General features: G+C 56.7%; 1 protein-coding gene across 16 annotated transcripts in view; it reads left to right on the top strand.

The window, feature by feature from the left end:
* OBSCN (obscurin, cytoskeletal calmodulin and titin-interacting RhoGEF) overlaps positions 1–9,683 on the top strand; it is a 217,031-nt gene extending 207,348 nt beyond the window's left edge. For all 16 annotated transcript variants that reach the window (XM_085012099.1, XM_085012100.1, XM_085012105.1 and 13 more), the window contains 19 exons: positions 194–254; positions 608–685; positions 1,033–1,205; positions 1,307–1,333; positions 2,091–2,243; positions 2,341–2,386; positions 2,509–2,586; positions 2,893–4,927; positions 5,506–5,586; positions 5,881–5,991; positions 6,167–6,334; positions 7,056–7,178; positions 7,356–7,526; positions 7,745–7,829; positions 8,093–8,332; positions 8,576–8,799; positions 8,939–9,014; positions 9,172–9,321; positions 9,421–9,683. In XM_085012099.1, the coding sequence (XP_084868225.1) occupies positions 194–254; positions 608–685; positions 1,033–1,205; positions 1,307–1,333; positions 2,091–2,243; positions 2,341–2,386; positions 2,509–2,586; positions 2,893–4,927; positions 5,506–5,586; positions 5,881–5,991; positions 6,167–6,334; positions 7,056–7,178; positions 7,356–7,526; positions 7,745–7,829; positions 8,093–8,332; positions 8,576–8,799; positions 8,939–9,014; positions 9,172–9,321; positions 9,421–9,598 (4,258 nt within the window). In that variant the 3' untranslated portion in view covers positions 9,599–9,683. The remainder of the gene's footprint in view (positions 1–193; positions 255–607; positions 686–1,032; positions 1,206–1,306; positions 1,334–2,090; positions 2,244–2,340; positions 2,387–2,508; positions 2,587–2,892; positions 4,928–5,505; positions 5,587–5,880; positions 5,992–6,166; positions 6,335–7,055; positions 7,179–7,355; positions 7,527–7,744; positions 7,830–8,092; positions 8,333–8,575; positions 8,800–8,938; positions 9,015–9,171; positions 9,322–9,420) is intronic.
* The last annotated feature ends 2,450 nt before the right edge of the window (positions 9,684–12,133 follow it).

Genomic DNA, 12,133 nt, shown 5'->3' on the forward strand with positions numbered 1-12,133 from the left:
CGGGTGGTGCATGATCTGTGTGCAGAGGGCAGAGGATACCTCCAGTCCCTTTCTGCTCCTGCTGCCCACCGGCCTCAGCCCCTCTATGTGTCTTGTCCCTTCCATCCTCAACTGCAAGCACCAGCCTCCCCAGCATGGCCCCCTACCCCCGCAAGTGTTCCAGACCCTAGAGCTTTCCTTGACAGAGTCCCAGGTGCTCGTCAGAGGAGCTGCTGGACCGCCTGTTCAAGAAGAGTGTAGTGACAGAGGCCGAGGTGACTGTGCTGCTTGGGCTCTCCACCCAGCTGCAGGGCTGCATGCATGCCCAGCCAGGCCTCCTGCACCTCTTGCCCAGACCAGCTCCCTAGCATAGCACTCCCCTGCTCAGAGACCATGCTACAATGGACTAGTCCTTGCTTGCTCCTTCACACACCCAAACTCACCCTACTTCGGGCCCAGAGAAATCTCCAAGCCACAGGGGTCTGTGAGGCTTTGCATGTAACCTGCCCTGAGGGACCACTGTCTCAGGCTCAGAATTGGAGGGAAGTTCTGTAGGTGGGAGCAGGGCAGGGAAGTAAGTGGAGGGGGAGAAGTAAGTCTCTCCCTTGAGCACCAGCCTTTGCTGCAGGTCAAGGTCTACATCCAGCAGCTGGTGGAGGGGCTGCACTACCTGCACAGCCATGGCGTCCTCCACCTGGACATAAAGGTATGTGGCTCCCTGGTGCCCTCAGAGCCCAGTGAGGGGCAGGTGGGAGCCTGGGGCCTGGATGCTGAAAGGGTGAAGGCCAAACACTTACAACTTCCCTGTTAGGACTTCCTTACCTCTGGGGATAGGGAGCTCACTACAGCTTCTTCAAGTGCGGAACAGCTCTGATGGAGCAGAAGTTGTCCCCAAATGGCACTGAAACCTGTCCCTGAGGCTGCCCACTCTCCCATGCTGGCCTCACCATCCCTGTGGGGCAACCCCTCAAAGACCCCTGAGTGTCGTTCCCAAGCCTGGTAGCCCTGGGAGTCACTTCTTTAGCCTCACCCACTCCTGACTCTGTCTGACAGCCCCCCAACATCCTGATGGTGCATCCTGCTCGGGAAGACATTAAAATCTGCGATTTTGGCTTTGCCCAAAAAATCACCCCAGCAGAGCCACAGTACAGCCAGTATGGCTCCCCTGAGTTTGTGGCCCCCGAGATCATCAAGCAGACCCCAGTGAGCGAGGCCTCTGACATCTGGTGAGTGGGTCTGCCTACCCACCCACTCTCTGCCTTGTCCTCCTCCCCCTCTCCCTTGGGCCAGGCCTGGGGTGACTCACGGCTGTGGTTTGTTCCTACAGGGCCATGGGGGTCATCTCTTACCTCAGGTGAGCAGACCTCTGCTTCTGTCAGCCGTCCTCCAAAGCCAACCCAGACCCCTCCTCAGCAGGGCCCCAGGAAGCTGTTGAACTGCTGGCTGCTCCTCAAATCAGAGATCCGAGACCCAAGGGACAGCTATCTTGGGAACATGCAGTCACCTAACCCTGATAAGGGGTTTCTGCCACGTGCTTTTCACACACACCCTGTCACAGGAGAGCTCTGCTGGGTCACGGGGCAGAGCACTCAGCTATTTCCCTAAAGGGTCTAGGTCTTTATCCAAAGGCCCCTCATAACAGTTATTGCTACCCTGAGGACACTGGTGGTATAGATAGAACATGGATCTCCTCTATAGTGGAGCCCTGACCCCCACATCAGGCTAAGGCCAGGTGCTCACTTGAGAATGACCCTTGATCCTTGACCCAGGCTGAGCCTGGATCCCCACCCCAGGCTGACCCTTGATCCCTATCCTAGGCCAAGTTCAAATACTCACCCCAGCCTGAGACCAGATACCCACTCTAGGCTTAGCCTGGATGCCAGCTACAGGCTGAGTGAGCCTGGATCTCTAGGCAAATCTGAGACATATGCTAGGATTCTTAGGGCTGGATAAGAGTGGTGTTAAGAGGCATCTCTAGTTTAGGGTTGGGTGCCCTCACCATCCCCGTGAGATACCGGCACTCCTTGTCCTGGCAACCTACCTCCCGTAGACCCAGAATAGACCCAGAAATTCAGGCCATGACTGAAGGCTAGTCATGTCTCTGCTTTCAGCCTGACCTGCTCATCCCCATTTGCTGGTGAGAGTGACCGAGCAACCCTCCTGAATGTCCTGGAAGGGCGAGTGTCCTGGAGCAGCCCCATGGCTGCCCACCTCAGTGAGGATGCCCAGGACTTTATCAAGGCTGCTCTGCAGAGGGCTGTGGAGTAAGTGCACATGCCTGTCCCCCTGCCCAAGGTCCTCATGCTTGCACCATGGTCCAACTGACCGCCTGGTCTGACTCTGGCCTTCTTCTCCCCCAAGGGCCCGGCCCAGTGCTGCTAAGTGCCTTGCCCACCCTTGGTTCCAGGTGAGCTGTCTGAACCCCGGGCTGGCTTGGGAAGCTGAGGCCAAGGGGAGTGGGGGCTTGCCTGGGCCAGAGTGTGCCAGGTTCTCCTTGCAATGTGGCTTTCTCATCTGGGCTCCCCCTAGAAGTCTGTGCCCGCAGAGGAGGCCCACTTCATCAACACCAAGCAGCTGAAGTTCCTCCTGGCCCGCAGCCGCTGGCAGGTGAGCTGTGCTGCCTAGCAGAAAGGGTGACGGGGTGGGGAGCCAGAAAAGGGAATGAGGCCCAGAGGGCTGGCTGCATGCTCCTTCTGGGTCTGGAAGAGCGGGGAAGTAAGACCAGGCATCCTTCAGTTTGGGTTTTTGCTCCTTGAGCGACTGTGGTGTATCCCTGCTAAAGTGGGGACAAATGACAGAGCACTGGGGACCAGGTCTTTTAATGCCTCCATTTACTGAGTACCTTCTGGGCCCTCCAAGAACTGGGAAGGCATCAGCAACTGGCTGACCCTGCCCTGTCCTCTATGCCTCCAGCGTTCCCTGATGAGCTACAAGTCTATCCTGGTGATGCGCTCCATACCAGAACTGCTCCAGGGCCCACCTGACAGCCCATCCCTCGGGGTGGCCCGGCACCTGCATGGCGATGTCAGCGCCTCCTCCAGCAGCTCTTCCTCCTCCGACAACGAGCTGGCACTGTTCGCCCGGGCAAAGTCACTGCCACCCTCCCCAGTGACCCACTCACCGCTGCTGCATCCCCGGGGCTTCTTGCGGCCTTCAGCCAGCCTGCCTGAGGAGGCTGAGGCCTGCCCACCCACTGCAGCTGCACCTCTGCCTGCATTGCCCCAGGGCACACAGCCACCAGCTGCCCCAGGCTGTGTGCCCCGGCAGAGTGTTATCCGTAGCCTGTTCTACCAGCAGGTGGGCGAAGGCCCAGAGCTTGGGGGCCCGGCGTCAGTAAGCAGGCGGCACCCTGCTCGGCGGCGGCATCTGCTTAAGGGTGGCTACTTCTCGAGTGCCCTGCCTGGCCTTCGAGAGCCCCTGTTGGAGCACCGCGCACTGGAGGAGGAGGCTGCCAGGGAGGAGCAGGCTGACTTGATGACCAGAGCACCCTCCTTTGAGACCACCCTGCAGATGCCCAGCACAGGCACCCATGGGGCCTCTGGCCACAGCCGCTCCCTGGATCTTGACTGGCCAAACACTTCCAGCTCCTCTGCCCAGGCCTGCAGCAAGGGGCAGTGTCCAGCTCTGACCCCCTTGAGCCTTCAGGGGGCCCAAAGAGAGAGAATGCCTGGTGGGGATGCACATGCCAGGGAGATGGAGCATCCGGAGGGGTCCTTGCAGGGCCTGAGACTGTTCCCATTGACTGGTGGTGATGGGTGCTCCACTCAGCAAAAGGGGTCATTCCAGGACAGCTATGGAGGGCAGGGCGCCCCTGTCTTTCAACCCCAGTGGAGTTCTACCCCCCAGGAAGGCTGTGGCCCCCCTGCTGCTGTTGCCCCACAACCTCCTGGCTCCTTTCCTCCAGGGCACTGCACAGAGGCCCAGTTGACACTCCCGAGCCCTTTCTTTTCAGGAGAGCCGCAGGCCCCACTCTCCACAGCCCAAGCAAGCTCCCAGGAAGACTCTAAGAGTGGGCTGAAGGACATCCCTCTCCCTGGGAGGCCTGATCCCCCCAGCACCCCAGGGCCAGCCCCCCAAATAGGCAGGGAGCCCAGCCCCTCCCTGGATGCTGAAGGCCTTACCCAGGAGACGGAAGACCTGTCTCAGTCTTCACCTGGTCCACAGCGGCCTCAGGAACAGGCGACCACACGGAAGTTCTCCTTGGGATACCGTGGGGGCTATGCAGGGGTGGCGGGCTACGGCACCTTTGCCTTTGGTGGGGATGCTGGCGGCATGCTGGGGCAGGGACCTCTGTGGGCCAAGATGGCCTGGGCCACCTCTCAGTCCTCAGAGGAGCAGGAGGACCAAGGGGCCCAGAGCCCACCACCCCAGGCCAGCACAGTGCCCCTACCTGAGGGTGGCAAGGCCCCTCTGAGGGGCTCCCAGGAATTGAGCTCATGGGAGGACTTAAGTGGAGGCTCCCAGGTGTCGCTTGTACAGATCCGGGACCTGTCCATGGACCCGGAAGCAGCTGACACTGTATCCCTGGATATCTCAGAGGTGGATCCTGCCTACCTCAACCTGTCTGACCTGTATGACATCAAATACCTGCCATTTGAATTCATGATCTTCAGGAAGGTCCCCAAGCCTGTGGAGCCAGAGTTGCCACCCTCCTCTGCATCTGAGGCTGAGGAGGATCTGGCTAAGCTCCCAGAGGCCGCGTGGCCCTGGCCAGGCATGCAGGTTCCGCCAGCCAGCCTAGAGATCACAGAGGAGCCAGAGGACATGGAGGCCCTGCTCGGAGAGGCTGCTGGTGGCAGGAAGCGCAAGTGGTCACCCCCTACCAGCAGCCTTTTCCACTTCCCAGGGAGGCACTCGCTGCTGGAAGAGCCGGTAGAGCTGGGTCTGCGCCAGAGAGTGAGGGCCTCGGTGGCCCACATCTCCCGCCTCCTGAGGGGCAGGACTGAAGGTTACTAATCCCGCCCTGCCCTGGGTCTGGGCACATCCATGTTCCCCCCTCTGCTCCTTGGGGCTTCTTGCTCCATACCCCAAAGGACAGCTCAGGAGACTGCCTGGGTGAGAAGGAATCCCCACGTCCTTCCTCCTCTGTCTTGGTGCTTCCCAAACATCCCAGGACACAGTGGCTTGTTTTTGAGGTCACCTTTGTGGCTTTGATCCCTCCATGTGCATCTGAGGCCCAGTGTTGGTCATACCCCTCTGTAGAAAGAATAGGAACTGGGCCATCCCTCCCACCCCCGAGCCAAGAGCCCTCAACCAGGCCTCCCCAGGCACCTGTGACCCCTGATCTGTTTGCCTTACCTGCTCGTGGTGCCCCTGCCCAGAAAAGGCCAATACTGATGGAGTAGGGAAGGGGTGTCCTCTGTAGCAGATTTAGTTTGTTTCTAATAAGACTTCCTGGGATCTGGGCTTTTCTGGCACGTGGGAGTCTGGCAGTTAGTGGCAAGTGGCCCCAGAGCCTTTATTCCGTGCTCCCAGAGGAGTCAGGCCCCTCAGGTGTGACCTCCCATGGCCACTTCCTTTCTGCAGGTCCAGAGAAGGAGAGCCCCCCAAGGAAGAAGGCAGGCCTAACTTCTTTCCGGCTATCAGGCCTGAAAAGCAAGGACCGAGGTGGGTGCACTGCCCAGGGGCTGGGCCCCCACTGAAGCCCAAGGGACCTGACTGTGAGGAAAGGGAACCCTGGCCAAGACCAGAGCAGGTGGTGGTGGGGATAATATCCAGAGGGACCTGAATACACACAGGGGGACTCTAGCACCCCAGCAGTCAGGGCCAGCAATCCTGGAAGCCTTCCTGAAGCTGGTGTTAGAGATGAGCTGAGTGGGAGTGGGTCTCATCTCCCATATCCTCACTGTGGGGTCAGTCTTGGGGTCACCTCTGAAGCCTCACCTCACCTTTCTTTCCCAGCTCCATCATTCCTAAGGGAGCTCTCAGATGAGATGGTGGTCCTGGGCCAATCTGTGACTCTGGCCTGCCAGGTATCAGCCCAGCCAGCTGCGCAGGCCACCTGGAGTAAAGGTGAAGAGCCGTCCTGAAGCTGAGGGGGGAGGGGAGGCAGGGGGTGCTCCTTGAGGGCACTGCTCTTATTGTACAGAGGGAAACCGAGGCCCAGAGAGCGTGTGGGCCCTGGGTGCGACCAAGAGGCAGGTAAGTGTTGGGAGCTCATCTTGAGGCCCACTTGGTCCTGCTGCAGATGGGACTCCTCTTGAGAGCAGCAGTCGCCTGCTCATCTCTTCCACGCTCAAGAACTTCCAGCTTCTGACTCTCCTGGTGGTGACTGCTGAGGACCTGGGCGTGTACACCTGCAGTGTGAGCAACGCACTGGGGACAGCGACCACCACAGCCATCCTCCAGAAGGCAGGTGGGTAAGCCATCGTGCAGGGCCCAGGGACTGTGATGCTCACCACGCAGGCGTTGCCAGCCTGGAGGGGCCACAGAAGGCATGAGCCGGCTCTGCAGACTAGGACCCCCAGGAGGGGACACAGGAGGCAGGTGACGCAGCTGGCCAGGCCCTCTCCCTGACCCCTCTTCGAGGCCTCCTCTCCTTGCATTTCCTATGGTACCTCTCTCCTGTCTCTCTAGTAAATGCAGGAGGCTGCCCCCCATTTCATATCTCTATTCCTATCAAGCCATGATCTCAAAACACAGTGCTGGGGTGTGTTTCTAGGGAAGCCAAGACAGGAGCTGCAGGTCTGCCTCTTGAACCTCTGGCCTAATCCCCACCAACCCTCATGTACCCTGCACCACAGCCCAGTAAAGCTGAGGCCTCTCTGACTATAGCCTGGGTGGGTGGGGGGCTGTGAGCAAGGGCCATTCCATGGGGTTCTTGGGTAGGCACCAGTGTGAGGGGAGCCTGCCAGGGTTGGGCAGGGCAGACACCTCCCGAGGCCTCTGGAAGTAAAAGCACTGGGCCCTTCCTACTAGTTGGCATTGGAAGGGCTCCCCGAAAGAACTGGACCAGGTGAGGTGGGGCTTAGGGGCCTAGCAGCAGGGTGCAGATGGGTGAGGCGGGGCTGGCTGGGGCTCAGTTCATCCGAGAGCCTCTAGGAGCCTGCCTCAGATTGCTGACCCTGGGCCTGCAGAGCGTCCCTCCTCCTCCCCACGCCCGGACATTGGTGAAGTCTATGCTGATGGGGTGCTGCTGGTCTGGAAGCCTGTGGAGTCATGTGGCCCTGTGACCTATATTGTGCAGTGCAGCCTGGAAGGTATGGGACCACTCCTAAACGCTCACCTCTGGGGCTGCTCCAGGGTCACTGTTGTGTGGGGGTAGCTGGGGAAGTGCCTGGCTGCTTTGTGTCCCTGAGTGACCTCTCTCAGGGAGGGGCCTCTCCACTCGGACATGGAGTGTTAGGCTGCCTCTCACCCGCTCCTGTGTGGTCTAGGCGGCAGCTGGAGCACATTGGCCTCGGACATCTTTGACTGCTGCTACCTCACTGGCAAGCTTTCTCGGGGTGGGGTATACACCTTCCGGACGGCCTGTGTCAGCAAGGCGGGCATAGGCCCCTACAGCAGCCCCTCGGAGCAGATCCTCTTGGGAGGACCCAGGCACCTGGGTGAGCCAACATGCAGCACGGCCACTTCAACGAGTCACACACGTGGGATGGTTTGTTCTGCCTGCTAGGCCCCCCACCCACAGATGGCCTGAGGAATGAGGGGTCAGAATGTTTGGGCACCCTGTTAGGTAGCCCGGGGAGAGGTGATGGAGAAAGGGTGGAGGGAGATAGGGCTGTAGGGGTGCCCTCCCTCAGTCATTGGTTTCCCCTTCCCACAGCCTCTGAAGAGGAGAGTGGTGCCTCAGGACCGGCCCAGCCCCTCCCCAGCATGCAGACCTTTGCCTTCCAGACACAAATCAGAAGGTGCGGGGACTCTGGGGATGGCAGGTGGCAGTGTCATGACATTCTTCACTCCACTAGCTCTTCATGCTCTCACCTGACCCCCAGCCTCTCTCCCCACCAATCAGTTCCACCCACACTTGCCTCAGGGCATCTGCTACCCCCTCCTGGACCTCTCTGCTGGGAGACCTCCCTTGCTTCTTTGAGGTTGGGAAGGAGATTGGGGGTCAGCCTGGGCCACCATGCAGAAGGGCTCCTTACCAGCCTGGCCAGTCCTTCCTCCCTAGGGGCCGCTTCAGTGTGGTGAGGCAGTGCCGGGAGAAGGCCAGTGGGCGCGTGCTGGCTGCCAAGATCGTGCCCTACCACCCTGAGAACAGGACTGCCGTGCTTCGAGAATATGAGGCCCTCAAGGGCTTGCGCCACCCTCACCTGGCACAGTTGCAGGCTGCCTACCTCAGCCCCCGGCACCTGGTCCTCATCTTGGAGTTGTGCTCTGGGCCTGAGCTGCTCCCCTGCCTGGCCGAGAGGTGAGAGGGGACCTTGCCTGCATTTAGGGCTCAGGGCCTGGTGGGCAGCACTGTGGCTGGCCTCCTGCCTACCTCCTGACCCCACCTACACTGGCCAGCCAACCAAGGTGGCTCAGTAGAGCTGGGGCTTCCTTCTAAGCCTGCAGGGAAGGCTGGTGCTCCCTCTACCCCATTGCCCCTCTGCTGTGAACAGAGCCTGGGTGCCCCTCCTCATGTACCCCCTAAGCTGTTCTCTGCCCCCAGGGCCTCCTACTCAGAGACAGAGGTGAAGGACTATCTGTGGCAGATGCTGAGTGCCACTCAGTACCTGCACGCCCAGCGTATCCTGCATCTAGACCTCAGGTCCGAGAACATGATTGTCACCGAGTACAACCTGCTCAAGATCATCGACTTGGGAAATGCCCGGAGTTTCACCCAGGAGAGTGTCCTGCCCTCAGAGCGGTTCAAGGACTATGTGGAGACTATGGGTGTGTAGGGAACAGAATTGGGCCTGATCTGGGGTGTGGGTGTGCTGGGAGCAAGACTCTGCCTCAGTCCTGTCTCTCTGTCTGCACCACTAAAAACATCCAGCACCTCACCAATGCCCCTCACCTGTGTCATTCCCAGCTCCAGAGCTCCTAGAGGGCCAGGGTGCTGTCCCACAGACTGATATCTGGGCCATAGGTGTCACTGCCTTCATCATGTGAGTCTCCACGTGCCCTGTGGGGTGGGAGGCCTGGGTGAAAGGGCAAGCATGGGATCCACTGAGGGTGACCCCAAAGACTCTCACGTCTGCTTCTTCCATTGAGGGTGACCCCCATCTATTGAGGGTCTTAGTCACACGACCCCCACCCACACAGGCTGAGTGCTGAGTACCCAGTGAGCAGCGAGGGGACGAGAGACTTGCAGAAAGGCCTGCGCAAGGGGCTCATCCAGCTGAGCCGCTGCTACGCGGGGCTCTCCGGGGGTGCCGTGGCCTTCCTCCGCAGCACCCTGTGTGCACACCCCTGGTAAGCAGCCTCACCAACTCTGCCTGGCTCATTCCCCTATGCCCTGACCTGGCCTCCCTGGCTCCAGGAGCGTAGCTAACACCACCCTTCCACACTCAGGGGCCGACCATGTGCGTCCAACTGTCTGCAGTGCCCGTGGCTGACAGAGGAGGGCCCAGCCAGCTCCCACCCAACGACTGTGACCTTTCCCACAGCACGTCTGCGCACCTTTGTGCAAGAGCGTGAGAAGAGGCGGGCACTGCTGTACAAAAAGCACAACCTGACCCAAGTGCGCTGAACTCCTGGCACTCCTGGGACATATCTCTTAGTCTTCCAGACCTTGCTGCATATGCACAAACATGTCAATAAAAAGCAGAACCGAATGAGGCAGCCTCTGTTTTGTTCTTTTGTTTTGGGGAGGGGGTGAGGGCCCTGCCACCTTCCTGGTGTTTGGCGGAGAGCAGAACTGCCCCTCTCTGACTAGGGCTGCGTGCCTGCTAAAAGTATCATTAGGACTAGAACCCTCTAAACTAGCTGACTGTGGTGGCAACCCCCTATTCCGGGGGTATATGAGTTTCTTCTGTGCCAGTGCTACTTCAGACATGGACACACACCCAGGTGGTTTGCAAGGAAAACCTGATTGTGGGCACGGAGCTGGTTTCCCTATCAAAGACTCCAACTCATTCCACCACAGCACCATTCCTGGGGGGTCCTCAGACTGGAGCCGGTGGGCAGCAGATACTGCCCTCTTGGTTCTCAGCAAGTTTTATGGTCCTGGTGATCTAGACATGCTGGCGAATCCAGCCTTCCTCGATTTCCCAACTCCAGACCATGTGTCTGCACACTAGACAGACATCTACCTCTTAGATCTTACTTGAACCCAATACACATCATCTCCAAACATGTCTAAGAACTGACTGCCTCCTCCCCTACAGACAGGAATACTAACTTTCCCTCCCTCCTGCTGTGCAAGCTCAGATAACCCTTGGCCATTCAACCAATCCCTAAGCCTGGCCATCTGGGTCCTGGGCACTGCACCCTTACATTGCCCCCTCAGCTGCTCTCCCCACCTTCTTATTGTCTGACCTGGCAAGGCAGGAAGGGAGGTGGGAAGGGGGCTAAGGTGGGCACAGGCTCTGTGCTCTCTTGGGCTGGTAGGGATCTGCAGTGGGTAGAGGCTTCTCCCTTAGCTCTTCCCATCCCAATCCCCCGAGTCTGCCTCAAACTGGCACCTCACTGGCCCCATACCACTCTTCTACAGGCAAAGTAGTTTCACTGCCCTAAAAATCCTCCACGCTACCTATTTATCTATCCCTCTCTGGCAACCACTGAAAGGGTATTTTTACTGCTTCCATAGTTTTGCCTTCTTCAGAGTGTCATAGTGTTGGAACAATACATTTTATAGACTTTTCAGATTGGCTTCTTTAGTAATCATTTAAATTTCCTCCAAGTCTTGATAATTTTTTCTTCAATTTTATTTTTATAGTAATAACAAATTTTACAAGTTTGTTATTACTACAAAACTTATTGCAAGTATTTTTATTTTTTTATTTTTATTTTTTTTTTGTCTTTTGTTGTTGTTGTTGCTATGTCTTGGGCCGCTCCCGCGGCATATGGAGGTTCCCAGGCTAGGGGTTGAATCGGAGCTGTAGCCACTTGCCTATGCCAGAGCCACAGCAACGCGGGATCTGAGCCGCGTCTGCAACCTACACCACAGCTCACGGCAATGCCGGATCGTTAACCCACTGAGCAAGGGCAGGGACCGAACCCGCAACCTCATGGTTCCTAGTCGGATTCGTTAACCACTGCGCCACGACGGGAACTCCTGCAAGTATTTTTAAATGTACAGTTTGGTAGTTATATACTCATAATATTTGTAGCCATCACCACTATTCATCCCCTGAACTCTTTTCATTTGTAAAATTGAAACTTTATACCCATTAAACACTAACTCCCGAGTTTTCCCTCCACCCAGGACCTGATACCCACCATTCTATTTTCTGTCCCAATGAATTTGACTACTCTAGGTACCTCATGTAAGTGGAATTGTTATTTTGTGACTGGCTATTCACTTAGCATAATATCCTCAAGATCCATCCATATTATAGCATATTGCAGAGTTTCCTTCTTTTTGAGGACTGAATATTATTCCAATGTATGTATTTTTATAATGATTTTTATTTTTTCCATTATAGCTGATTTACAGTGTTCTGTCAATTTTCTACTGCACAGCAAAGTGACCCAGTCACACATACATGTATATGTTCTTTTTTCTCACATTATCATGCTCCATCACAAGGGACGAGACATAGTTCCCAGTGCTACACAGCGGGATCCCATTGCTTATCCATTGCAAAGGTAATATTTTGCATCCACTAACCCCAAGTTCCCACTTTCTCCCCCTCCCTCTTGTCAGCCACAAGTCTGTTCTCCAAGTCCATGATTTTCTTTTCTGTGGAAAGTTTCAACTGTGCCATATATTAGATTCCAGATATAAGTGAAATCATATGGTATTTGTCTTTCTCTTTCTGACTTACTTCACTTAGTATGAGTCTCTAGTTCTATCTGTGTTGCTGCAAATGGCATTATTTCGTTCTTTTTATGGCTAGTAGTATTCAATTGTGTATATATACCACATCTTAATCCAATCATCTGTCAATGGATATTTAGGTTGTTTCCATGTCTTGGCTATTGTGAATAGTGCTGCAATGAACATGCGGGTGCATGTGTCTTTTTCAAGAAAAGTTTTGTCTGGATATATGCCCAGGAGTGGGATTGCTGGGTCATATGGTAGTTCTATATTTAGTTTTCTAAGATACCTCCATACTGTTTT

This window comes from Sus scrofa, chromosome 2 (genome assembly GCF_054392235.1).
Source record: "Sus scrofa isolate SSC_HxYL_T2T_F1_AM1 chromosome 2, Sscrofa_HxYL_maternal_Yorkshire_Landrace_v2.0, whole genome shotgun sequence".
NCBI lineage: Eukaryota > Metazoa > Chordata > Mammalia > Artiodactyla > Suidae > Sus > Sus scrofa.